The sequence below is a fragment of the Coptis chinensis genome, chromosome 2, assembly GCF_015680905.1.
Source record: "Coptis chinensis isolate HL-2020 chromosome 2, ASM1568090v1, whole genome shotgun sequence".
In the NCBI taxonomy this organism is placed as follows: domain Eukaryota; kingdom Viridiplantae; phylum Streptophyta; class Magnoliopsida; order Ranunculales; family Ranunculaceae; genus Coptis; species Coptis chinensis.
The window spans coordinates 101,711,861-101,739,410 of record NC_141457.1 but is presented as its reverse complement, the minus strand read 5'-3'; the positions used below and the strand labels follow the sequence as shown (position 1 = coordinate 101,739,410).

Here is a 27,550-nt window from a genome sequence, read left to right as displayed (position 1 = left end):
TCTCTCTCTCTCTTTCTGTCTTCCCACGCAATTAAGCTCCTTTTGCTCTCTCTCTCTCAGCTTTCAAGAACAACGAATCCCCCCCTTTTTTTTTGAGCTCTTTGAGATCAAGTGAAACCATAGCATTGAGTAGCGTACACTCTTTTGCTCTGGCAAACAAACATGGAAACGCAAAAGGATGTAGTAACTCAGGTATGCATTTTTTTTTCCAAAAAAGAACCATTGTGATCAAGCACAATTTCCTTTATGCATCTCACCGCAGAGACTTTTCATTCCTGCAGATGGATGTGGGGCCTCTGCAACAAAGTAAAACGACGACAAATTCGACATATAAGTGTTCTTTGAACCTCATGTATGTCTGCAAAATCTTTTCCATAGTGTATTCGAACATTACAACAAACATTTTCTCTGTTGTCTCTCATGCAAACTCATTTTACATTGTCTAAGCTATCTGTGAGTATGTTTTGACTACTTTTCTCATTTTGCAGCCGAATGTAGATATTCTTGGGCCAAGGGTGCGTAAGAAAAATCGAACCAATACTAAGGTACATGTTATTTATTTTGTCGGTAATGTTCCTGTATTACAATGTTATCACGGCTTAATTTCTTTTTAGCCTTCTTATTTTTCTTTAAAGAATGTTTGATTTTTGGCTAAACTACAGTCATCCATACGTTCGATATTGGCTCAAGGAAGCTTTGATTTGCAAACCCGACCTCAAGCTGTTATTGGCCGAGGTTTGTATAGTATTTTTCCTTTAGTCTTACAAGTTAACGAAAAAAGTGGGTCTACAGACGATGACGGGCAGAGAAGTGGCCTTGATTGCAATGTGTTTTTTGAAATCTGCACATGTATGTCACCATATCAAGTACTTGCAATTAATCATGTCAAATTATTGATGATAGATTTCGGGGCTCCAATCAACCACCATCCAACAACTCAGGTATGACCTCATCGTCAGCTCCCTATAAGTACTTGTTACTCTCGAACCATCTCGCGGTAGTGTCTCATGCCGTGCTCGAAGGGACACGGCTAGAGCCATGTCTTCGCCCAAGGCTCAGAGTAGCCAATCTTCATCCGATTTGAACAATCATTCCCCTCCATCTGTGCTACCTACTCGGATGGCATTGGCATTGGCGCGTGCACGTAGAGCCCGGGAGAAAATGGAGAGGCTCTCTGCCTCTACTTTAACTAACATGGGACATCTATCATCGGTCATATCTTCTCCCAAGGCTCATAGTGGCCGGTCTTCATCTGATTTGAACAATCGTTCCACTTCAGCTGTGCTACCTACTCGGAAGGCATTGCGCAGGCGTGCACGTAGAGCCCGTGGAAAAATGGAGAGTCTCTCTGCCTCTACTTTACCTAACATGGGTCGTGTACCATCGAAGCAGCAGACAACTCTCACTCACCATTGCAACAACCCTGTGTTCTAAAAGACAAAGGAAAGAGCATTGTTCCCGATTTGGCGCCAACCCCATCAGTATACCACAAGTAACATATTTGGTTGGGTCATCCTCTCGGGACTCCACTCGAGAAAACAATGTTCTATGCAAAGAAAATGTTGTGGAACTTGGCAGTTGTTATCCTCAACTAGGTCATAGTCGATAACCACACCTTTACGAATCTACAGGTTTGTCCCTCTATAAAAGTGTTTGATCCGTCAACGAAATGCCATTTCACCCAATGCATATATATAATGTATTGCTTCGCATGTTGCTGTAGTCCAGTCTGAAAGATGTCCGGAAGCGATGGACGTCCAACGAACCAACCTATGAAGAAGAAGGAATAAGTATCTTAAATGAATCAATAATATCATGTGAAGACATGGAGGCGGATGTTCCAATTGGACAAACGACTAATCTGCGGTAGAACGTCATTTCCTTGGTCGGATGGATGTGCGTTGTTCACACTGTTCCGCTCTTCACTGGCTAGTTGAGAAATTGGCACACTCATCTAAGAAGAGGCCGAGGTTTGGAATGTGTTGTTTCTGGGGCAAAATTCAGTTGCCTCTTCTTTCTCCATTGCCACCTTCTCTCCACTCACTCTATGAAGGATCGGTGGACACGCAAACTCATTCCGCGGAACACATTCGCAATACAATGCATGTAATGCTTTTACAAGCCTTGGTATCATTCCGCATTTATTTTAGCGTCGGGCGGGCGGGGCCAAAATCATTTGTTATACACGGAGAGCTTTATCATAGAGTTGGAGCATTGCTGCCGGATCCAGGCAGGGATCCCGTCTATTCACAACTTTACTTTTATGACGGCAATGAGGCTTTGGATCACCGCGATCCGCCGTAAATCCTAAACTGTCAGAGGAAGTCTTGAAAATCATCCAATCTGCTCTCACAGAGCTCAATGGCTTTTGTAAGCTCTATAAGAATGCTTTTGAGATTTTAGATTCCCAAAATCTTGCAGACAACAATGTTCCGGCACGACTTCACTACAATCCTGGAACTGATCGACGTCGATACAACCTACCATCAACAGACGAAATAGCTGTGCTTTTGCCAGGGGATGGTAGTGCTTTCGATAACATCCGAGATATTGTTCTACGTTTCAGAGGGGGTGGGTTAGCGAGGATCAGTGAGTGTAACCCTGCATATTTACCCCTTCATTATGTTCTTTTCTTTCCTAGAGGAGAACTCGGTTGGTCTCCTGATCTCTGCCAGTGGAACGTCGTCAGCAACTGTCCAGCCAATGTGCGCTTGACTCAGACGCAATACTATGCTTACCGTTTCTTCGATCGCCCAACCGAGTATTCCCCGATCTTGAATGGTGGTCCTCTAGGACAACAGTTCATTGTCGATGCTTGGGCAGCCACTGAACAGAACCGCTTGCGTTGGATTAGAAATCGTCAAGCCGAAATTCGTTCAGAACTGTATCAGGGGTTGACAGATATTGCAGCCCGGGGGCTAAGCCCAAGCCAAGTTGGGCAGCGTATTATTCTGCCCTCATCTCATACAGGAAGTCCACGGCATATGTATGAAATATACCAAGATTCAATGGCCATCACACGGTATAATAAACATCCAGACATCTTTATGACTGTCACAGCAAATCCAAACTGGCCGGAAATTCAGAATGAGCTGAAAAGTCATCAGAAATCAACTGACAAACCTGTGTTGGTTGCACGCGCTTTTGATCTTAAGCGAAAAGCAATCATGGAAGAAATATTAAAAAAAGGTGTGTTTGGCCGGGTCGTTGCACACGTCTACACCATAGAGTTCCAAAAGCGGGGCTTGCCTCACATGCATGCTCTTATATTCCTTCAACATGAGGATAAGATCCGCACTACTCAACAAGTGGATCGAATTGTATCTGCCGAGATTCCGGACCTCGTCACGCGATCCTACTCTCTCCGCACCGTTATGAAGTGTATGATTCATGGTCCGTGCGGTGCTGAAAAACCAAACGTTGCCTGTATGCAAGATGGACGGTGCAGGTTCCATTACCCATGAGAATTTGTTGAGAAAACGACGATGGATCAAGAAGGCTACCCTCTTTATATCGCCGCAACAGGGAGAGTTTAAAGCGCAAAGAAAGACAGATTGGCAACCGAAATGTAGCTCCATATAACCCATATCTGTCTGAAAAGTTTGACTGCCACATTAATGTTGAAGTGTGTGCATCAGTTCATTCAGTCAAATATATCCATAAATACATCTACAAGGGTTTCGACAAAACAACTATCGTCTTAGCAGGCGCCGATGATGAGATTCAACAATACATTGATGCAAGGTATATCGGGCCACCAGAAGCTGTATGGCGTCTGTTAGAGTTTAGGATGCACGAGGAGGTGCCCAATGTTGTTCGGTTGGCAATCCACTTGCCTGGCATGCATCGGGTTCTTTACAGCCCAAATGAACCAATGGATGAAATTATTACTCGAGGAGAGCGTCAGGAGTCAACTCTCACTGCCTTCTTTAAATGTTGTGCTGCCAACCCAATAGCCCGAGGGTATACTTATCCAGAGATCCCTCACCGCTTTGCCTTCAACAAAAAATTCAAACAATGGACACTCAGGAATCAAGCATCTTCTCCCGCTATTGGTCGGATGTATTTTGAGAAGCCTAATGCCGGAGAACGATTCTATCTACGGTTGTTGTTAACAGTTGTAAAGGGCCCCACATCATTTGATTCATTGAGATTTGTCAATGGTGTTCCGCATAACACGTTCAAAGGGCGTGTGTCGCGACGAGGCCTCTTGGAAGATGATGCGAGTGGAAGAAATGTCTTGAGGAGGCCTCGAAATGAGCACCGGTTATCAAGCTGCCGTCGTTTCAAAGATTATCCTACTTGAGTGCTCTCCAACCAGCCCAGAATTACTTTGGGCCAGATTTGGCGTCCATATTTGTGATGACCTTCCGCCTAAGATGAAATCAGTTTTACTTATACAAAATCCATCTCAAGAACAAGTTAACGACTACGGCTTATTTTTATTGGATCAACTTCTTATAGAAGGTGGGAGGAGCCTTTCCAACTTCCCAGACATGCCATTGCCGAAAGAAAAGTGGGGAGATATTGTCCCCAATAGGCTTATTTGGGATCAAAGAACAACTCCAACATGAGGGACCGCAACAAAGAGGCGATACTAATATTAGCCGTCTTAATGGAGAGCAACGCGCCGCTTTTGACTCAGTGACAGATTCCGTTCACAATGCGAAAGGTAGAGTTTTTTTTCTTAAATGGGGCTGCAGGCACTGGAAAAACTTTTCTGTACAATACCATTGCAGCCTCATGTCATAGTGTTGGAAATATCGTTATTATGGTTGCTTCATCTGGCATTGCATCTTTATTATTGGCTGGTGGTAGAACTGCTCACTCAACCTTTAGCTTGCCACTAAATGTGTTTGAAGACACCATGTGTGGTTTTTCTAAGGACTCTTTGCAAGCCGGACTTTTCAAAGAGACCAAACTTATTATTTGGGATGAAGTCCCCATGCAACATAGGCACTGTGTTGAAGCTGTTGATCGATCACTTCAAGATATATGTAGTAACAAAAAAACATTCGGCGGCATCACTGTCATTCTTGGAGGCGATTTTCGACAGACTCTTCCTGTTATACCAAAAGGTGTCCGTGAAGATTTTGTTGCTGCATCACTACGGAGGTCTTTACTATGGAGACATGTCCAGGTTTTGCATTTGGTTCATAACATGCGTCTCGACATGTCAGAACCAGACAACATCAATTTTGCAAACTTTCTTACAGAGGTTATAAAATTATTTTGAAATATTTTACTTTGAACAGTTTTCTCACAAATTCTACACATAATGACTAAATTTTCTCCTTTGGTTGATTATTTAGATTGGCACAAATCCAACCGAGACAATCGAGTTACCATCAGGTGTTCAAAACTGTTCGAACCTTGAAGACCTCATTGACTCTGTTTACCCAAAATTAAATGTGGAGGGCACCGCTTCAGCTGAGTTTTTAAGAGAGCGCACTATTCTAGCTGCACGTAATGACGATGTCAAGGAGATTAATGAACAAGCCTTAAATTTATTCCCTGGAGATGTTATTGAATATCTGGCTGCGGATAAAGCTATTGAAGGAGATAGGGACCCTCGGTCACAAGACAGGGAAGCAACTCATAATTCACCTGCAAATCTCAATGGGTCTCATTCAAAAGCAAAAAAAAAAAATGGCAGCTCTAATACAGGCGTTGGTGAGTACCCAAGTGAGTTCTTAAACTCCCTTGATCCATCCAGTTTACCTCCTTTCAAACTAAAGTTGAAACGTGGAAGTCCAGTCATGTTGCTAAGGAATATTAAACCAAGAGATGGGCTCTGCAATGGAATGCGGCTAATAGTTCTTCAATGTGCTACCAGAGTGATTCAAGCTATGATTATAACTGGAGACAAAACAGGCCAGCAAGTACTTCTCCCTAGAATATCTTTGACGCCTTCGACTACAGAGATGGCTGTTCCCATGACTAGGAGGCAATTTCCCTATCGACTTCGTGATCACTGGGATGGCGATTAATAAATCCCAAGGGCAGTCCGGTCAAGTATGTTGGGATAGATTTACGGACCCCGGTATTCAGTCATGGACAATTATCGTCAGACTCTCGAGATGCACATCATCAAAAAGAATTAGTGTCCTCCTTCCACAAGATGCTTCTGGTTATACTACAAATATTGTCTACCCAGAAGTTTTGCTATAACTATAGGTATGTCGTCCTAATAACTCCTGAACTATTGTAGCCGTCGTGCTTTCTTGGGAAATAGTTGGTTTTCTTTGTAATTATGCACTTGACACTATACATGCTGTTGTAAGTCAACCGTTTCACTATCGTAGCCTTTTATAGGTGTGGCTCAGCTCATTCCTGATTTGAGCCTTTCTCTGTTCAGGTTTTTTTTCCATCTATCCTTACCTAACTTATGCATTTCATAACTGAGTTACTTGCAGGCTAAATGTTTACAGAAAGATAACTTCTTTGTAAGCATTAGCTTTCCGTGCATGAGAAGTAGGCATTCTTATTCTACATGGACTTCAGGTAATATCACATGCCTAACAAAAACTTAATATTATTCCACCCTTACTCTTAAAAATGCAGTGCATTAACCCATATTCACGGTTGTCAATCCCGCCAACTGTATGTGGAGATAACCTGTTTGATCCATCGATTTCTGGTGTTTACCTGTTTTTTTTAGCAGACGGAATAAACTGCATAATTGAGGCCTACTCTCAAATTTTGTTGGTTGGCATGTGGTCAATACATGGTAGTTTTCCGAAATGGTTCTGTCGATAGGTTTTGAAATTTGCGTGTGGCCTTAACATGCTAGGATCACCTAATATTATTCACATTTAATAAACTTTTAGAACAACTTTAACCACTGACAACGGTACTTGCTGGACCAAAAAAACCACTTTGGCAAAAACATTCTAATTGCTTTTGGTCATGGTGTCTCCGTTCAAAAACTGCATTTAACCGAGAACCCTTGCTCATTTTGCTAAATTTATCTGTTTCCCGATTCCTACTATACGTATGATATATTTCCATTCGCACCTGTTTGTTTCGCTTGGCATTTGCAATTACTTGATATTATCCTACAAAAAAAAATGTTGTTTCGTTTCAGATGCAAACCATTTGTCATTTGTCGGCTTGGTGTAGGGTCTTATTTAATTTCTTTGCCGGCTTGATGTAGGGTCTTATTCCTCGCATTTCGGCTTTGATTTAATCTCATTGGATATTATTCATTGTGTGTCCAACACTTTCCTCTGAGATGATTAAAGCTTCACTATAGAATACCACAAAGCCGGAGATTTCTAAAGGCCTGAAGCAGAATTTGGTATGGAGTCAAGTACCAGAAGTGTTCTTATGGTGTGAATTAAACAAACTGTGTCTTTCGACCATTTCTTTCCCCCACCACCACAAGAGCGCAGCCAGGTTGTTATTTTAAATGCAAAAAATATTGTTTCCATTCTAGGTCTGCTGTTATTTAGTCTCTGTTGTTTGCTCCTTCCGAAGCTTACTTGAGTACCCGACATTCTAAACAAGCTTAGTTGCTAACTTATGGTGCCTAATGGTAATACTCTTGCAATGTGGACGGATATCTCACCTTTTAAAAAACATGTTTGTGTTCATGGCATACTAATATATGTCTGCTAATGTGCTGCAAATATTATAGTATTGTTTTTACTAAGGATTATAAATTAAATGAGTTCGCTTGGTTAGAGCAGGCATCAACTGCACCATGTCCTCGCTGAGTCCCTCTTCGTAGACCTTAGTTGCACCCGTTTAGAATGGGTGGCAAGGGCTTTCAGTGTGCACTACTGTCTGAAGGTAAGACTGACGCTGAGATTTACATGCATCCTAACTTGACTAAGGAAACTAAATAGGTTACTTAGCTTTACATCACATTAACCAGGGAACCTTGAATTGTAGTTTGGGAATATGGAATACCATAAATAGGCCCAACTTTGTGAATGCTACACTTTAAAGTGTTTGCAATCATACCGACATCATGTCGAGGAGATCCTTTGGAGCCTATGCTTCCCAAGCCAAGACGCCCCCTTCCATAACAACACTCAATAGTGCCATTGTGTGTGCTCACCCTCAGCAGACTATATATGGCTGCTGCCCCAAGATTATCTTTCATGGAACCTTAAGCGGATTCGAAAGCAAAATATGGTATTGCAGCAGCTTTCTGTGAGAGACCTTAATGCAGGTTTTTTCAAAAAAATTATTCCAGGTATATATGCATAACTGTAGAGCAACCATCCAGCGAAGTTGGGCGACCTTTCGAGCATGTGAAGCAGCACTGCTGCATCCCCTTAGTGCTTGAGTTCTTTCTCCTTATATTTAGTAACCCATGTTATAGGGAAGCCCCTGACTTTGACAAGCGGGCAAAGCAATATTCAGGAGTGGGAGTTGGTGTGGGAGTGGGAACCTCTTTATTTCTATTAAAGTTGAATGGTATTAATATGTGAACAAACTATAAATTGCAAGCGCATAAAGACCAGCAAACCGTACGCCTTTCTTCCTATCCTACCTCACCCAAAATTCAATCAGACCTTTAGCTCTTCGTCTTCTTCAACGGTTATCTTCATATTCCACGTTTAGCTGCCATGTAACAGATGGGCCTATTCTCCTTCCCTCTCTTCATGTATCTTTCTAACCTCTATAAATTCAGGCGGTTTTTCCTTCGTCAACATATGTTCGACTTCTTCACACCAAGAAACTTTCTATTATACAGAATCAGTCATCAGGTAATCCCTTTCTCTCCTCCATTTCTAAAAATTATTTATTTACCAGGGACTGTCTACTGTTAATTTTGCCCCTTTCATTAAACTTTGCAGCTACCAGTCAGATGTCAACGCAGAACTATCAAGCTCTTGATAAAATCCGCAATGGATCTGACCGCTATAAAGTTTTAGGCCGCATCCTCTGTTCCCTTTACTAAATTTCATATTAATTCACCTTCATTCAACTAAATCTGGTTCAATGCAGGATAAAACAAACCGAAGCACTGATTTAGATGACGGGCTTATTGGAGTTGAGGTGTCAAGCCAGGCTATGGAATCTGAACTCCCCCTAGCAAAAAAAAAAAAGATAATGTAGTGGGTAAACACTTATTCAACCATTTTCTCCATTTCACTTATACTCACTTGCACTACTCTATTGGTTTGTTTGTAAAGAACATAAAAACCAATCGCTACACCTAATTATTTTCTTCTCCCCAATGCAGGACATGTGTGCAAGGCATCCATCGAATCATGTGACCATTTTCTTCCTTCTATGAGATTTTGTGCTCACAAACTTATCTTCCTTCAGCAGTCCACCTTTCAGATCTGCTGCGTTTTTAGTTTGCCTCTGCGTGACATTGTTAGACACTATGTATTGTCACAAGGTTTCTTCTACTTTAAGCCAGGATGTGTTCTTAATTTGTGCTGTGTTTTTAAGACGCAATCTCTTATTTAATTTGATGTATGCTTGGGTTTGATTTTTTATAATTAATTCTTCTTGGTGCTATTATCCCCCCTCCCCCCCCTCCCCCCGTCTTTTTCACCATATATTGTTTCGCTTGCATACCATGAGCTAATTTCTCCTCCCAGAGTTAAGCCCCCCCTGCAATATGGTTTAACCGCTAAAGCAAAGGTAATGCCTTTCAACACGTTTCGCTTCTTTCGCCCAAGCCATTATGGTTAGTCCATCTGTCTTTTAGTATATATTCTACAAGCATTAACACTCAATTCTCCTGTTTCTCTTACTCCAAAAAATCTGTTACGCGTTAAATTATGTATTCAGCTGTACCTAACGTGAGAACCTACTTATGCTAAAAGGGTTGACACCCCCACGGTCTGCATTATCGAGTTGTTCGAATTAGATCTCCTCAGAGCACTATTCACCAGCCTTCCTTTGCCCGGGTATGGTGAAAGTTGTTGCCTGCCTTGCGAAGCTTTGAATTGTTGTTTGGGAATATGTGATACCCGAAATAGGCCCAACTGTAGGTTATGTAAATTCATGCAGTCGATAAGGTTAGTGAAATTCTGTCTTTTTAAATATATACCGAGTTTTCTTTTACAGTTTGAGAATTTCTTATTCCTTTTTTTCTTTCTACTTTAATTTGGTTCTCCTTTTGTGTATCTGAGTACATTTGGCTTGTTTTGTAATATTTTGAAAATGCACAGCAGTGATGATCCAGTCACCCTACTGCGTCTGCCCCATCCAGTCACTATATCAATACGCATAGGTCCAATCCCCGGATATAAGCATCCGGGCAAATAAAACCAAGCAAGTGTCCTTGATAAAGCTGTTATTCTTTGTCCCATCGGACATGACATGAAGATTTTTAAGCCAAGTAGCAAGAGCTCTTCTCCCTCACTGCATGACGGGTAGACATTCTTCTCGTGGCAAGCAACCTCCCATACTTGGCGGGCTTCCTCCTTGAGACTGATTTGTTAAGGAAATCAATAACAAAGATCAACAAGCCCTCTTTTGCTCTCCCTATCCTCCCTAAACCCTAAACCCTAAACTGCTCTCTTGCTCTCCCTAGACTTGGTCTTAACCCTTCTCTTCAGACTTATACTCTACTCCTTAGTTTCTTTGATACCGGATACGAGTACTTCAATGATATGGGTCAGTGCAGTTAGCTTATGGCAGTTACCACCCATCCTGTGCATGCCTTTCTGCAGTCCATATAACATCATGATTGCTCTTCAAGCATTTTCATCCAGGTAATTTGCACGACCATAGCTGTGAATAAGCCAATTATAAGTTACCACGTTAGGGACGGAACCATCCTCAACATTTCATCAAGTAACCTGTTTATGGCATTGAACTGTCCGCACGTCCTAGGATGCCAACCATCGTTGTGTAACTATGTTCATCATGCTTAAACCCAGGTTGACGTTTGAGATGTTATGTTATGTAACAGGGAATAAATGTTTGGAAGATGAGAGTTTTGTGTAAAAGAACTGATTTTTATGTGTGTGTTGGTTCATCTTAGACATGTTATTCAGTATTTATACCGATTAATTTGTATCAAAGGGTGAAACTTTGAGCAATTTCTAACGGCCTGTAGTAGCATTTGGTCTGGAAGTGTTCGTATGGTGTGGAATATCAAACTGTCTTTGGACAGTTACTTTCCCCGCCAACACAAGGGCGCATCCCAGTCGTTACTTAAAATGCCCATATATATTGTTCAGGTGCTATGTTTGTTGTAGTTTAGTTTTTTTTGTGTGCTCCTTTCGAAGCATACTTTAGTGCTACCCATTTGAAACGCACTCAGTTGCTATCTCATTGTGCCTGACTCTAATACTCTTGCAATATCTAAGGAGGCTCGCCTTTCAAAAAGTCTGTTTGTGTTCATGACATGCTTACATATCTCTGCTTATGTCTTGCAAATATTATTGTATTGTTTTTAAGAATATTATCAATAAGATGAATTCGCTTGGTTAAAGTAGGAATCGGCTCCACCATGTGCTGGATGAGTATCACTTCTTTCACCTTAGTTCTACCCATTTAGAATATGAGTCAAAGATTTTCACTGTTGAACTACTATGTGAGGGTTAGCCATGCACTTAGATTTACACGCAACCTAACTTGATCAAAAAAACTAATTTGGTTAGTTATCTCTACATCACATTAACTAGGGAACCTTGAATTGTTGTTTGAGAATATGTAGTACTAGAAATAGGCCCAAATTTGAGCATGCAGTAATACACGGTGCTTATAATCATGCCCGACATCATGTCAAGGCGCAATTTGGGCCTACAATTCCTGCACCAAGAACTCCATTTCCATAAGAACCCACATATAACAATATTGAGTATGCCCACACTCAGCAGCCTCTATATAGCATCCACCCCAAAATTATCTGCGAACAGAGCCTTCAGCAGCTTCGATAACCAAAATGGGTACAGCTGGAATCAGTCGTTTTAGAGCATAACCGTTTCAACATTGAAAAAATAAGAAAATTCGGCAAAAAAACACACACTGCGGAACGGCACTGCCACGTGTTCAAACAGATCACGCTTCTGAACTGCAACATACAGCAAACTGAATGACATGTTATTTAATGCTTCAATTATGCTATGAACAAAATGAGGGCTTTACGCCCAAAAAAACGTGTGACTTCAAACCACATTAATACCCATAACTAAAACACATTAGTAATTAAGTCAATTAAAACTTAATTAACATTGGGTTTCACTTTTCGGTTCCACGTTAAGCTCTAACTCTATATAAATCAGCTCTAACTCTATATAAATCATTTCCAACCAGATGAACAACAAAATTTGTTAAAAAGTTTCCCTTTTCTTTCCCCTCTTCATTGTGGTATGTTTGTATGTATTTTAAAATATTTCTTTCTAAATAGTTTTATTTTTTATTTTTATTTTTTCCCTCTATTATTAACCCGATTAATCATAATAACCTTTCATTAATACAACTGCTACTAATTTATACTTTTTTCCGATGGAATTATTCCTACCTCATTCCTCTCAAATATTTTGATTGAATTAATATTTTTCTTTTTCAGGAATGGATAATCTGCCAATCATACCTCCAAATACATGCAAGCCATCATCAACATCCTCTGAAGACAAATTCACCATTTATAAGGCCCATAACACCTCAATTATTACAAATCTAAAAGCAGTGAAATATGTTTTCGACTACATCTACAAGTCGCACATGAAAATAAAGATCTCGGTTGGGGAGAAGTCAATGAAAAAAAATGACGATATAGAACATGACTCAAATTCCATGGACGACATCAATTAATTTGTAACACATCACGAGTTAAACTCAATCATCACTTGCCACTATCTTACCTTCAACAAACAAATTGAAACTGTCGAGTTTTCTTATTACCATTATTTCCCTTTATAGTCAAATTTATACATTATTTATATACTCCTAAATGCTTTCAATGCCTTGGCAAAATATTTAGTAAATAAAGTTACCCCAAATTGCATCCCCAATTAAGTGTTTTTTTTGGGCTAATTACACTTCCCATGTTGCCCACATTTCAAAAAAACGATCAAACTACAAATAATATATGCGTTAGTTTATATTATATAAAATCGACTTTGTGCATCTACTGAATATCGACCATATTCAAACCAGGCGATGCATTGTTAACATATATATATATATACAAAGTCGAGCCTATAACTAATCACGATGCGTATACTAAACAAACTGAAAAAAAAAAACATTTGCAACTATATAATAAGGTAACAAAAACTACAAAAAGTATGGATGGTTAATACACCTAATAATATTAATTTATGCACTCACCCCTATTTGGTTATGGGATGGATGCATGCATGCAGCCTAACAAAATGCCTTGTAAGTTTTTTTTATGTACTTTACAAGCTTAAAGAAATCTTCTCATCATTCAGGTATGAAGAAACTATGTTATTTGGTTCAAAGTATGGAAGTTAAGCTCATGTGATCGTGTGAGATTGCTTTCATAATTCAGTCTATTGTCCGCAATTCAATCTATCAATCAGGATTTTCACATGCTCTGAAGGTATAAAATTCCTATCATTTATTCATCCCTATTATTTATGTCTGTGCATATTGACAGGTATAAACTTCCATCATCCAATTTTACTTGCATGGGAATTGGACCAACTACTTTGACTTTAGATAGCATAAATTTCATTGACTTTGAGGACTTCAATGATGTCAATCACTTAAAAAATTCACGCTTGGTACTGTCTTCACAATTTCCTGAACCACCTGAGCCTCAACTCTAATTCTGATTGGTTCTGTAAAGTATGTCTTCATAAAATCCGATGCCGAATAGGTCGAATGGTAGTGGGTATGTGAAAGCTGAGTTGGGCATGAATATTGCTTGTGAGTTTGAGCTGATGTATCAGCGAAGAAAGAGTTAAAACCTTGAATTGTTGTTTGGGAATATGTAATGCCCGAAATAGGAGCAACTTTGAGCATGCTGCAATACAAGGTCTTTATAATCATGCCCGACATCATGTCAAGGCATTCACTGAAGCCTACAATTCCCCAGCCAAGAACTCCACTTCCATAACCACCCACATATTGCAATATTGAGTGTGCCCACACTCAGCAGACTCTATATAGCAACAACCTCAAAATTATCTACGATAGAGCCTTCAGCAGCTTCGACAACCAAAATAGGTTCAATTGGAATCAGTCGTTTGAGAGCACAACCATTCCGACACTGAAAATACTAGAAAATTAGGCAAAAAAACACACGCCTAACGGCGCTTTTAATGGTTGCAAACAAACTCAATTTAGTAATTAAGTCAATTATAACTTATTTATCACTGGGTTTCACTTTTAGGTTCCACGTTAAGCTCTAACTCTATATAAATCATTTTCAACCAGATGAACAACAAAATTTGTTAAAAAGTTACCCTTTTCCTTCCCCTCTTCATTGTGGTATGTTTGTATGTATTTTAAATTCTTTCTTTCTAAATAGTATTTTTTTTTTCTCTCTATTATTAACCCAATTAATCATAATAACCTATCATTACTGCAACTGCTCTAATCTATACTTTTGTCCGGTGGAATTATTCCTACGTCATTCCTCCCTAATATATTGATTGAATCACTATTTTCCTTTTTCAGGAATGGATAATCTGCCAATCATAGCTCCAAATACAAGCATGCCATCATCAACATCCTCTGAAGACAGATTCACCATTTATAAGGCCCATAGCACTTCAATTATTACAAATCTAAAAGCAGTGAATTATATTTTCGACAACATCTACAAGTCGCACAAGAAAATAAAGGTCACGGTTGGGGAGAAACCAATCGCAAAAAAATGATGATATAGAACAGGACTCAAATTCCATAGACGACATAGATTAATTTGTAATACATCACGAGTTAAACTCGATCATCACTTGCCACTATCTTACCTTCAACAAACAAATTGAAACTGTTGAGTTTTCTTATTACCATTATTCCCCTGATAGTCAAATTTCTGCATTATTTATCTACTTCTAAATGCTTTCAATCCCTTGGCGAAATATTTAGTAAATAAAGTTACCCCAAACTGTATCCCCCAAATAAGTGTTTTTTTGGGTTGATTACACTTTCCATGTTGCCTAAATTTCAAAAAAAAACAATCAAACTACAAATAATGTATGCGTTAGTTTATATTACATAGAATTGACTTTGTGCATCTACTAAATATCGAGCATATTCAAAATCAAGCCTATAACTAATCACGATACATATACTAAGCATACAAATTGTAAAAAAAAAAACGTTTACAACTATATAATAAAGTAACAAAAACTACAATAAGTATTTCGGAAATGTTAATACACATAATAATAATAATTTAAACACTCCGTGCCGAAGGCACGGGCACTCACTAGTCTTTTACATATTGTGGATATTATTGTATTGATTGTTGAAATCTCAATAGAATATATATCGCTATATTTTATACTATGATTTGAAGTACTGAACCGATAGAATGTGAGAAATTCTTTCACACCTAACAGTTTACAAATATAAATTCTCTTAGTAGTTAGAACTTATGAGTAAGACGGTGAGAGTGTACATTATCATTTTTTTTTGGTTAAGTAGAAGTTTAAATGGGAAGACCCATGAGCTAGCAGTAGGGGTGTGCATGGGCATCCGATTATCTGAAATCGAAATGGAACCGAAACAGTTTATAGTAGTTTTAAGTCCTAAAATGTTAAACTCATTAAAAATAGGTTTTCAAGAACCGAATAGTAAAAAATTGGTAGGTACCTTAACCGAAATCGGAACCGATTATTGATTATTATGATTTTGATATATAAAATTTAGTATTAAGTTACACTAAATAAATACAAACCCAAACATTATAATATATTGTTTTTTTAGGTGTAAAAATCTACTAAATATATACATGTAGCATAATAGTGAATGTATGTTATTAAATGCATGTTTTGTAACATTACATTGAACATGTATATTATAAATATTAATAATAATGTCAATGACTACACACTTATATACTATGAATTAATTAATACACTGTATATATTAACTAGCTGGTTGGCAGGTGATGATGTCTCCTATCTAGTGGTGTCAAATGGGCTAGGATAGGATGGCTCGACCCTCAAACAACGAAGCCCTCATGCTTTGAGGGCCGGGCCAGCCCTACCCTCATTTGCCTCGAGGGTCGGGTTGGGTCGGGTCAGGCAAATGCTTAAATCTCGAAGCCTTTATCCGCCCTCAAACTTTTCAAGAGCTTGAAGGGCCGGACTTGAGGGCCAAACGTAAAGGTCCGGATACTATGTTATACATTTGATTTACAAAATAAATTTATAAACATTAGTTAAAAATGATAAAATTGAATACATTTCACAATTAAACCTTCAAAATACTAAAAAAAATGTGGTAAAATTGTATTAGTAAATTAAGATCAACTAAATTCATTTTATAAAATATTATAATGAAATTATAAGGTTGGCAAACTTAAGAGATAAACGTTCATTTTAAGTGATTTTTAGTGTATTAATGTTAAAATAAAATATATTGTATGAAAATTTATTAAAATATATGTGACAAATGTTGAGAGCCTAATGAAAGTCGGACTTAAGTTTCAAAGTCTAGGCTTTTACCCTCCCTTAAAAGGCTTGAGGGCCGGGTAGGCTTGACCCACAAATGTGTGATGACCTTATTTTGAGAGTTTTTTTGGCCTATGGGCCGGGTCGGGTGTGCGGGCTGGGGGCTTGAGGGCCATTTTGACACCCGGTCTTATCTGGCAGGGTTGGCAATTAAAAGTTCAGATTTGGGACCTCTTTCAAATTGTATTGTTAAACTCAATTATGACTAGACGCAAGTTTAAGTAATAGAATGGGTGATTAGTGGAAAAAAAAAAGTTTCCACCATCAAGCCCAAAATGAGAAGCACCTCCGCTAAACCGTTTAATCCTCAACCTTAGTCTTCATCAGTATGAAATATAGAGTATATATTTACGCGATTCATATATATTATTAAGTCCAATCGACATGCCACATTATGGATCAGATAATGGTTCAGTCGACGGGAGTCGACGGGTCTATTCACGGTTTCGTGTATGTGGATGATATATGTGGTTTATGGCACTTTATCATCATCTTAAGTTAATCATACAAGTCAAAATCATGGAAATAGACTACTCAGAAATGAAAACACACCCTTTTGAACTGACCAATAAATATAATGATACAGCAACCAGCACAAGAGTACAAAACATCGTTCAAATATTCTAAGAAATGAGACTTGATCATTTGCATCTTCAAAGCGCCTTTGTTGCATCACCTAACGAATTTGTAAGCTCACGTACAGCATTGGAACATTAGTGTAACACAGAGGGAGCAATATCCGAATACAAACGAGCCAAACTTCCTACATAATTAGCACAGAAGTTGAAACATACGGCCAGGACCACTCGCAAGGAAGGAATGGAAGAAGGCATACGCCAACGGCCAACCAACTACTCAGACCAATTTTTAGACTAGGTACGAAGTTTAATTCATGTGATGGATACTATTGCTGACCCCGTCGTCCGTCACATTGTCAAAGGAAGAAGAGGGTTTGTCAAACATTAAGCTGACGCGCCATCTTTATGATCCAAAACAGTCAAGCATTTAGCAGTATTTGCTCAGGGCCAGTATCGCAATCATGTGGAATGAGACTTTTTAGATTATTATTATGAAATAATAAAGTTGGTTGGTAAGTAGAGCCATTAGATTGAAAATGATTTTCGATTGAAAATTACGAGCCCGTAATATGAATTCTACTACAAAAATGTGATTTATAAAATGAATTGAGAGTTGATTTTTAGTGAAGATAGTTTTCTTATAATAAAGAATCTCTCTACAAAAAATCAACTCAAATGAAAATATTTAATCTTGTCAAAAATTGTTTTGAAATTTGAAAAATCTAAACTATTGAATAATTTTATAATATTGTAAGTTAATTTTGATACATCTAGACATCTTTAATACATTAATTTTTTTTTTCTGAAAATGATATTTATTGTGGAGAGAACATCTCTTCTAAAAATCAGTTTCTAAAATGATTTTTTAAAATTTATTGGGGGTGTAAAGAGAACAAATATAAAAAAACTCTCCCATGGGGGTGCTAAATCGTTCTAATTTAAAAAATCAGTTAATCTGACGTCCACTTAAAATAACGTCTGTTTTAACTTAAAACTTCGGACGCCACTTCAACACACATTTTTTTATTAGTAGTTTAAAATCTATTTTTTTAAAATTGTGGATATTTAAGTTATACAATACTATACAATTAGTGAAAAAATAATGGCCTAAAGTCCTTAGGTAATTTTACACCCCCCATTGGAGATGCCCTAAGTAGACGTCATATAACGAGTGTGTAAAAATTCATGTGTTTCTGTACGTACATCTACACTGAAATAGTGTATATGCCTATAAACTTCCTTTTCTACCTCATCAAATCAGATCTAGTTGCTAATACTTTGAATACGTGGGAAAGCTGCCACTAATATATGAGCATCTACACTCACTACTAGTGACCGATTGAAGTAAATTCTTCCAATCACGCAGACACAAATCCATACACATATATGCAAGCAAATTAGCAATACATTTTAGTTTCATTTCAACTATGAGATACAGATAAACATTTCAACATTTCACAATAACTATTATGTTTCATACTGCGCAAATTGTTTCACTTTACCTCCTCGCCTGTTCATACTTGTTCGTCCTCACTCCAAAAAAAAAAAAAAACAAATTGATTAAAATTGTAACACGGCACGTCGGCACTGGATTAAGAAAATGTTAATATATTTTTTTTCGCGTGGCAAAATTTGACAAAATGCCGTTCGTGGCACGTTTGCCTTAAATACCTGACAGAAAAAAAAAAAACTAACAACACATCATCGTTTCTCGAGAGAATAGAAAAACAGACAAGACTTGTCATTTGCAAAAACGGAGGTGTTTGGTTTTTTGGTTAAACTCTCCCTCTCCTCCCACACACCACACGCACTCTTTCTCCAGCTCTCCTCCCACATCTCTCCCTCCATAAACACACGTGCACGAACATATATATAAATCCCCACTATACAACCTAAAGGTGGTCAATCACTTCTTTCTTTTTCTTCATTCTTTTTTCCCTGGTCTTTTACTTAAATTTCGGATCCTTTTTCATCACTCATTTCTAGTTATAACCTGTTTGGTTTCGTTAGAAGAAGAAATTTTTGTAAAGATTCGTTTTTTATTACACATATTGGCTGCTGTACCATTGTTTGTTTAGTTTTCTCTCTTTATCTTGCTAAGTTGGATATTATTGTTGACTTTTGAGTATGTGTCTTACAGGACTATTTGCATTAATTGTTTTTGAAGGAAAAACATACTACAAAAGACTTTGAAAAGTATGTTTGTTTTGAGAGTGTGGGATATGGGAATGGAGTGTTAAGTCAATTCAATATTGGAGGGGTGGGTTGTTTGTTTTGTATGAGTGAGAATAATGGGGTCAGCTTGCTGCGTTGCTGCGAGGGATAGGAATCTGCTACCCAGCAGAACTAGCAGTGAAGCTCTTTCTAGGAATGTTAGATTTTCGCCTACATGGAATTGTCGTTGGGATAATCAAGGCCGTGTTGCTGATGAAGTAGAGGATATTACATCTGCGGATTCTCATGTTGGGTTTGAGTCAAAGGACAGTTTGGAGGTTGAATTTGGTGATCTTTCGGAGACAAGGAGTGAATTTATGGATATTCACACTGAAATGCTCCATAAGTCTTCAAGTCGTCGCCAGACTGGTGGGAGTTCGATGGCTTCTGGTAAATCTTTTGAAATAGTTTCTGTTTCATGTTATTTTTATATTTATATGCCTTGTTTATTGTTTAAGTGTATGAATACTTAATTTCCCTCTTCTATTAATTAGAACATTGTTAAGTTTTTTCGGAGTTTAGTGTCTGTCACTTTCCCTATTCTGTTACACGCAAAACTCGGACATTTCACCACTGAAGTGCAAAATGTACTGGCTGCTTTTGTTAATCTTTTTAGACTTCCTTGTCATGAAAAGTGTTTTGATCGGCAAAGTATATTATTGAAAAGCTTTCCGGGGTACATGTCTCTGTCAAATTGGAAGGAGTAAATTTTGTACTGTTGAGGGTAGTCAGGTTACCTTTTAGAGGAAACAAACCTTTGGCGATGATGTCTGAGGTCTCCTCTTGGTATCTTGTTATTTTTAATTGCTTACATCGTCTTTTGTAATGCTCTTGTGACCCAAATCACCCAATAATACATTGATACCTAGATTCTCGTTAGCTGGGTTCTATTTTCCCAAGTCGAGGAGATGTATGTGGACATGGCTATCCGATCCATTCTCAGTATGACTATATGAGACTTACTTTTGAATTTTCAAATAGAGTTTGGTTTTAATTTACACCATAACCAGAGGTGCCAAACTTTTAGAAATTTTGGGCGTACTTAATATAAAAACTTGTTTACATGTCTTTAAGTTTATATGTGTAGTAATGTAGGTAGGTAGGTAAACAGTTTTACTATAAAATATGTGTTGATGGTTGAGAAATTGAGAAAGTTGTAGAGAGTAAATAAGTGTTTTACATTGCCTTGTAAATAAACGTTGTTTTGCTCTTCCATGACATAGCTAACTGAAGCGTACTGCCTTTGCAGCATCTGAGTAGTCGCACTGGTTTTTTGCAAGTTCACCTTCTTAGTTCTTAGTGCCCTGGGAGGTGTCTTGAGTAATCAAGGTACTTCCCACAGTCACAAGTACGTATGGAAGTCGTGGGAATATAACTTGGGTGTTATAATAAAATGAATTAGTTTAAGTGACGAATGTTGACTTTTTGATTCAATCAAACCAATGACTAAGAAAATTTTGTAAAATCACTTTTTACAAAAGTTCATGACCATATGTAAGGAAACTGTGTGCTTGTATTTTATCTGCACAGTGATGGACATTGTGATGTCCCATAGTCTTTTCTACATTTCCTTCTTACTTCTTCATATTGCTCCATATGCCTGTTTTATAAGCGTTCCTTTTTGAAGTAAAAATTTCGGTTTGGGTATGTTGTTGATATGGATATTTAATGTTGATGGCATTGCTCATTTGTTCTCTTGGACCTTCACATGTTCTAGCCTTCTACACTTATAGGCTTGAAAAGGGTCAGTTAACCATTTTTAACAGTTTTCTAAGAACCCGTGGCGATATAACTTCTGAGATATTGGAGGAAAATTGTTTGTGCTTACAGACAAGACAGTATTAGCTTGAAAGGAAATTCGCAAGTTCCTGTACATTGTTTTGGCATGTCTCATTTAACTAGTTTGAGTTGTAACTCTTGCATTACTAGACTCTGAAGATTTAGTTTATTTTATTTTGTTTGGTAAAATTTTATGTAATCTGGGCTGGTTTTAAAATTTGAACCCTGGTCTGTGCGAAGTGCTAAGAACTCCCATAAACCTTACCAGCTGAACCACCTGGTACCTGCTAGCTTTATATATATATATATTTTGATAATGGGCTTTTGAAATAGTTGTGGTCTATCCTTTTAACTAATCAATATTAGGTCTCCAACAGTAGTGTATATGATATATTTTGGAACCTAACATGTAGACTAAAGAAAGTCGTTAAATATGAGCTTTCCTTAATGATATCATGTTCTTTTTTGTTATGATTTCCTTCATTATACATGCACCTCTTTGGTCTTTATTTGATCTGAAGTGTTAGTAGTGTCTTTTTGGATGACTGTTAACATATTGACTTCGGCCATTTCCTCTAACCTAAGAATCTGATTTACTACCTTGAAGGCTTTTATACTTTGTTGTGAGTGTATCACAAATTCACAACTAATATTTTGTGATTTGTTCTAGGAACTGATACGTGTATGAGGAGCAGTTCCCTTTCTGAGGTGAGTTTGAAGAAATGTAGGGAAAAATCTGGTGCTATATTTCTGAGGAAAGTACATCTTGCTTCCGTGGACATTTTATGCATTTTTTTTACTATTGTATAGGTGAAAGACTTGAAAGAATCAGCAGCAGTTGCAGATTCATTGGCTCTGATACTCCCAGTTTCAATACCTGTAGCTTCTACTTCTTCATTGCCCATAGGAGACTCTTCATCAAGGTGCCGTCCACTGCCTGCCGAATTCACTCCATCGTGGAAGGCTCGTCATTCACCTGGATACTCATTTAACTTACAGAGACAGGTTTCGGATGGTCAAAGCTCAGTTTTCAAATCACCAAACAACTCAATATCTGAAGGCAGGCAATCCATATCAACTTGCAGCAATGACTTAACAGTTGGCTCCCGTGGTGGTGGGTCTTCAGATGGTTGGTCAATGTCTACCTTCTCTGAGCTCGTTGCCTCCTCCCAAAGAGAGAGGTGGTCATTTGATAGTGAGACCTTGGACTCTTCTCGTGGTAAGGTCACCAGATCTAACAGCAATGTTTTAGCTTCCCATTCTACTGATCTACGAACCTGTGGGGTGTGTTTGAAGCTCTTGATGGAGAGATCTCCCTGGGTCGCCCAAAAACTCATTGTTGGTGTGGAGCTCTCAGTGGTTGCTGTCCTGGTATGTGGGCATGTTTATCATGCAGAGTGCTTGGAGAACACCACATCCGAAACTAATAGGTTTGATCCACCTTGCCCAGTTTGTACAACTGGAGATAAGCAGGCTTTGAAGAAGGGAAAAACCGTAAAGATAGATATAGACTCCAAGGCAAGAAACAGAATTTCTAGAAATCGTGTGGTAGATAGCAATATACACTTTGATTACACTGTGCCTGATCATTGGATAAGTACCAGAAGAGAGGGAAAGGGTCCCAAGCTGGGTTCCAGTTCAAGCATGAAAAGCTCATTTGCAAAACCTTTCTTGAGGCGTCACTTCTCTCTTGGATCGAAGTCTGCTAAATCTATATTGGATAATGAGTTTACCATCAAATCTCCTAGTAGGAAGGGGTTCTGGGCAAGATACCGCAAGGGGTGAGCATCCTTCCAGCTGAAGCTGGTACTAAAGGAGTGATTGTGATTCTGTATATGCTGATTGTGTTAATGTACTTGATCTAGATTTATTTATCTCAATGCGGCCAAAGTTCCGTTCATGGTGTTGATCCAACTTTTATTATTTATTTATTTATTTTTAGAAAAAGTGAAAAACTACTCAAAATTTGCATAGTTAAGCAGAAAGACATATCTTTACTCTGTAAAGATAACTCTTTGACTAACAGTAGATTTTGGGTCGACTGGATTTTTTTTTCCAATTTTGCTCCTAACCGTTTTCACTTATTTCAGTTATTGCCAAAACAAAAATATATAATAATTGATAGTGTGAAGGGTTAAAACGAACATTAGATATCCCCACTAAAGACAAATTCACAAGTTAGATAATTTCTATACCAAAACTGTTCCTGGTGCTTTTCAATTATTTCATTAATATATAAACAAAATAATGTAATAAATACCCCCACTAAAGACAAATTCACAAGTTAGATAATTTCTATACCAAAACTGTCCCTGGTGCTTTTCAATTATTTCATTAATATATAAACAAAATAATGTAATAAGTGAGGTAAAAGATGGGTATAAACGTATTTACCGTATCTCATCCCTTTTTCTATTTTCTTTTTCTCCTCAATATCTTAAATCTTTTTTTTTTCTCTTTCTCCTAATAAATTAATATCTCATCTCATCTTTTCCTCAATATCTCATATCTCATATCTCTTTCTATTTCTATTTATTCTTTCTCTTCCATAACTCACGTCTCTTTCACAGTTTCACTCTCATATCCAAAATTTCAAAAATTCTAGATTGAAATTTTGGATGAAATTTTGATATATTCTAAAATTTGAAATTTACATTATTTTACACCACAAATTCAATATATTTACATTTGTGAACATTTATATCTTGAATTGGAATTTTTGGATCGGTTTAATTTTATAAACACGATTGGGTTCGGGTTCCAATTATTTATATTTGAATTTTTTGGTTTAATTGAGCTTTCATCTACGCATTAGTCTACTGGAGTGATTGTATATTTCAGCCGAGCTTTTAATCAAATTGAGCTATCATTTATGCAATTATGAATTATACTGTCTATACATGATTCAACTTTTATATTTCATCTCCTTTACATATGTTCACATGCAAAATAGCAAAATTGTATAGTAGATGATTATATGTAACAATCTTTATACATATGAACATGTAGCTCACGGTAAATTTCACGCTCATCGAGCGTGCCCAAAAGGCTAGTGGTTCTAATTGCTGCATTGAACGTCTCGCTTAAAATCTTTTAACAGTTAGGAAACCGAGTTGACCATTTACACCGACCGTCAAAAATAAAAAAAATTGAATACACCCATGAAGAGCAGCAGGGTTACCACGCCATTCACTAGTTGGTCTCGGCGCCAATAAAACCCTATTCATATAGGGGAGAGAGGACTGTTTGAGAGGATTGAGTTTTGTAGGTTATGGCATGACCTAAGGCCCAAAATATTGCCGATATATTTGAGATATCGCTAATATATTTTGTTTTTTGGGTACACCGAGATGGAAATATCTGATATATTTCAACCGAATATTGAATATGTTTTTTTTCCAATATATATCGTAATTTCTAATATAACGATATATATCAACTAATATATATGATATATCCAATATAAATTGTTGATTTTGACTGATTTTTATTAATATCAACAATATTTTCGATATAATTTATGATATTTTTAATATATCGACATACAAAACAAAATTTTGACTGGTCAATAATTTCCAATATATTTCGGTTTTTAAATACATCGATATATTAACCACTACTTTTCCAATTATTGGGATTAAGTAAGACCGGGCAAACACTGTTTTTAAGGCTTTTAAGCATAGAGTAGATGGATAACATTGAACAAAAATGTGCCACAAGTACACAACCTCCATCAAATCCATTGACAATGGGTCTATGGCCTTCAAATTAAGCCTTGGATACTTACCCGAGGAACATACTCTTTATTTGATTTTGTCTTCAAGACCTTATGCGGCGATCAGGCTAGTGAGTACTGACTACTGACAAGTGTCTATTTTTCTATCTACTATTATTGAATTCATTAAACTGTTTTCCACGGTCCACTTTCGGTCGATAGCGCTCAGCTACGTCTCCGTTGTGGTAGCTGTTAATCTATCTCTTTTATGGATATCGAGGATAAACGTTTGGTTAGAAGGATGCTGTAGCAACCCAGCATCGTGGCCACTCACCGACTTAAACAGTAGTTTGACTTCAATGGGAAAGTTGTGGATAATATCTAACTTTTACATTGCTAATAAAGTTTGACTCCTGTCCTCCCGAAATGCTGCCACGATTGCTCCCCAAAGTAGACAGAGGACCACGTGTAATCGCATTGTCACCTCACTAAGACACTAGTCACTCACTTGTTATGCTATATAAACACGATCACATCTGTGGCTTCTATCAAACATTTCATCTAATAGCTTACTGAATACAGCTTGTTTATTTCAAGACCAAAGCATTTGCATTTTGCAGTCTAGTATTTAGTTTTTGTGCAAGGGAAAAATGGCAGATTATCCAATTCGCACTACTGATGAGCATGGCAACTTGGTTCCACGAAGGGATGAATATGGCAACCCTGCTGGCCAGACAGACCAATACGGCAACCCTGTTCACCATACTGGTACCACTGGTGGTTATGGTACGGGTCCTGGTACTGGTACTGGGCACACTGGCGTGACCGGTGGTTATGGTGCTGGAACAGGTACTGGGCATACCGGTGTGACTGGTCACACTGGGACTGGGCAGCAACATGGAGGAGGAGTTACTGGCATGCTTCATCGCTCTGGGAGTTCAAGCTCTAGCTCAGTAAGTTAAACCATTTTCATACGTGCATTTGTTAACATTTAATAAATTAGAGATACCTGGCTAAGTCATAAAAATTCTCTTTTGACCTTCACTAATTTGGACCATTTCTGTCTTAGTCATCTGAGGACGATGGTATGGGCGGAAGAAGGAAAAAGAAAGGAGTGAAAGGGAAGATCAAGGAGAAGCTGCCAGGTGGACACAAGAATGAGCCGGGGTACGGTGCTACTACTACTACTACTCCCGGTACTACAGGGGGAGGCTATGCGACTGGGACTCGTGAGAAGAAGGGAATGGTGGAAAAAATCAAGGAGAAGTTGCCTGGTCATCATAATTAGACACGATATGTAGCAAGGCATATGTAGGTGCCAAAATGAACGTCTAGTTACTAGTGCCTTGAGTGCTCTGTTCGTTTGGTACACATGGTGAAAAATAAGTGCTACGTGATGGTGTCCATTTATATGTTACTGGGCTATTGTTGTTTGTTTGTTGTGTGCATGTTTTTTACATTATAAATCTGTGTTACTGTAGCTTTTCAGCAGTGCATCTTGTTTTTTTTTTTCTTCTTTTGTTTTTAAATATGTTTGTTTGATATTTTATCTAGCAAGCGGTAGCTGGGACGTCTGGGAGTACAAAATTGTTATTTGTTTGTGTTCCAACTTAAAATTGTTGATTTTTTGTACAATGGTTGCTTTGATGGATGATTTAAACTTTTAACAAAATTTATAAACTTGTAACGTTTGTTTCAGAAGCTTTAGTATACAAAATTGTAATTGTAAACGAGAAGAGGACAAAATCTTACCAATATCTTTTTTTCTTTTCTGGCTCTCCTTGATACCTTTTTTAAGTTTGGAAAAGAAAAATGCCACCAATTGCTACTTGGTTTCATTGAGACAATCTCCCAAAACGATCGACGTCAGTCCAAAAATTCTCTACGTTTTTAGCACTTTTCTAAATCTTATACTTTATGGTATAAGATTTTTGTAAATAAAATGACCGAAATCAGATACAAAAAGCAGACTTTATCGAAAAAAAAAATACAACAAGCAATATACATGGGAGAGCCACGCACAACTATTACGAAAGATAGATGGAGATTCTCAACAGCACCAAGATAGATACAAATTTTAGAGTTAAGATACTGCTTATCTGCTCACAATGCGTACTTTTCGTCTGATACAATCCATTTGATAGCTTGGACTATTTTTCCAATACATCTGAAAGACTGAAACCCATCACTCATGGTGTGTATTTCTCGTGTGTTGGCCACTTGGCCTGTTGGTTCGTATTTCTAATCAGCACATGTATACAGTGACTATCAATCCATGGGGGCATGGGGCGTTGGCTAAAAACCAAAGATAAAGCAAAACCTCATTCCTTAACTAGTAGGATAAAGAGTACTCGTACGACAAATAAAGTGCAACGTATATTTGGAAACGGAGTCTATTAATTTTTGGACTGATTGTTGGCTTTCAGAACAAATTGCAGATAAATTGAATGTTTCCAAAAAAGTGCAGTCAACTCTTATAGATTTTGTGGCTGATGGAAATTGGGTTCTTCCACTAGAGTTAACATGGGAGATTCGAGACCGAGTACGTACAAGTGCTTATTTCCTTTCCCTATGTGTCACAGTCCGGAATTTTCTAAACAATTATAAAGTGAATATTTGAAATATAAATATCTCAAACATCACTCGGTTCAATTTAAAAATCATATTTTATAGCTGGATACAAC

The 27,550-nt window shown here is 37.8% G+C and overlaps 4 protein-coding genes and 1 long non-coding RNA gene across 5 annotated transcripts; all 5 read left to right on the top strand.

Moving 5' to 3' along the window:
• The first annotated feature begins 162 nt into the window (after positions 1–162).
• LOC147519724 (uncharacterized) lies at positions 163–4,306 on the top strand. The gene is made up of 5 exons (XM_086594179.1): positions 163–192; positions 489–545; positions 663–849; positions 2,422–3,426; positions 3,627–4,306. The coding sequence occupies exons 1-5, from the start codon at positions 163–165 to the stop codon at positions 4,304–4,306; spliced, it is 1,959 nt and encodes a 652-aa protein (XP_086450305.1).
• A 357-nt stretch (positions 4,307–4,663) lies between these two features.
• LOC147519723 (uncharacterized) lies at positions 4,664–5,990 on the top strand. Its single transcript, XM_086594178.1, has 2 exons — positions 4,664–5,218; positions 5,313–5,990. Exons 1-2 carry the CDS (start codon positions 4,664–4,666, stop codon positions 5,988–5,990), a joined length of 1,233 nt encoding a protein of 410 aa, XP_086450304.1.
• A 3,005-nt stretch (positions 5,991–8,995) lies between these two features.
• LOC147519722 (uncharacterized) lies at positions 8,996–9,483 on the top strand. The gene is made up of 2 exons (XR_015214275.1): positions 8,996–9,075; positions 9,200–9,483. It is a non-coding gene; the product is annotated as an uncharacterized LOC147519722 (long non-coding RNA).
• Positions 9,484–18,851: 9,368 nt separating this feature from the next.
• Positions 18,852–23,051, top strand: LOC147519721 (uncharacterized). The gene is made up of 4 exons (XM_086591278.1): positions 18,852–19,056; positions 19,299–19,762; positions 21,822–21,859; positions 21,962–23,051. The coding sequence occupies exons 2-4, from the start codon at positions 19,450–19,452 to the stop codon at positions 22,934–22,936; spliced, it is 1,326 nt and encodes a 441-aa protein (XP_086447404.1). The 5' UTR covers positions 18,852–19,056; positions 19,299–19,449; the 3' UTR covers positions 22,937–23,051.
• A 2,362-nt stretch (positions 23,052–25,413) lies between these two features.
• Positions 25,414–26,501, top strand: LOC147519720 (uncharacterized). Its single transcript, XM_086591277.1, has 2 exons — positions 25,414–25,819; positions 25,936–26,501. Exons 1-2 carry the CDS (start codon positions 25,517–25,519, stop codon positions 26,152–26,154), a joined length of 522 nt encoding a protein of 173 aa, XP_086447403.1. The 5' UTR covers positions 25,414–25,516; the 3' UTR covers positions 26,155–26,501.
• Positions 26,502–27,550: the final 1,049 nt, after the last annotated feature.

Coding starts and splice junctions, on each gene's coding strand:
- LOC147519724 (XM_086594179.1), top strand. CDS start 163: ATGGAAACGCAAAAGGATGTAGTAACTCAG. Junction 850..2,421: donor GTTTTTTGAAATCTGCACAT/GTATGTCACCAT, acceptor AAAATCTTGCAG/ACAACAATGTTCCGGCACGA. Junction 3,427..3,626: donor TGAAAAACCAAACGTTGCCT/GTATGCAAGATG, acceptor TTAATGTTGAAG/TGTGTGCATCAGTTCATTCA.
- LOC147519723 (XM_086594178.1), top strand. CDS start 4,664: ATGCGAAAGGTAGAGTTTTTTTTCTTAAATGGGGCTGCAGGCACTGGA. Junction 5,219..5,312: donor TTGCAAACTTTCTTACAGAG/GTTATAAAATTA, acceptor TTGATTATTTAG/ATTGGCACAAATCCAACCGA.
- LOC147519721 (XM_086591278.1), top strand. CDS start 19,450: ATGGGGTCAGCTTGCTGCGTTGCTGCGAGGGATAGGAATCTGCTACCC. Junction 19,763..21,821: donor TGGGAGTTCGATGGCTTCTG/GTAAATCTTTTG, acceptor GATTTGTTCTAG/GAACTGATACGTGTATGAGG. Junction 21,860..21,961: donor GGAGCAGTTCCCTTTCTGAG/GTGAGTTTGAAG, acceptor ACTATTGTATAG/GTGAAAGACTTGAAAGAATC.
- LOC147519720 (XM_086591277.1), top strand. CDS start 25,517: ATGGCAGATTATCCAATTCGCACTACTGATGAGCATGGCAACTTGGTT. Junction 25,820..25,935: donor GGAGTTCAAGCTCTAGCTCA/GTAAGTTAAACC, acceptor TTTCTGTCTTAG/TCATCTGAGGACGATGGTAT.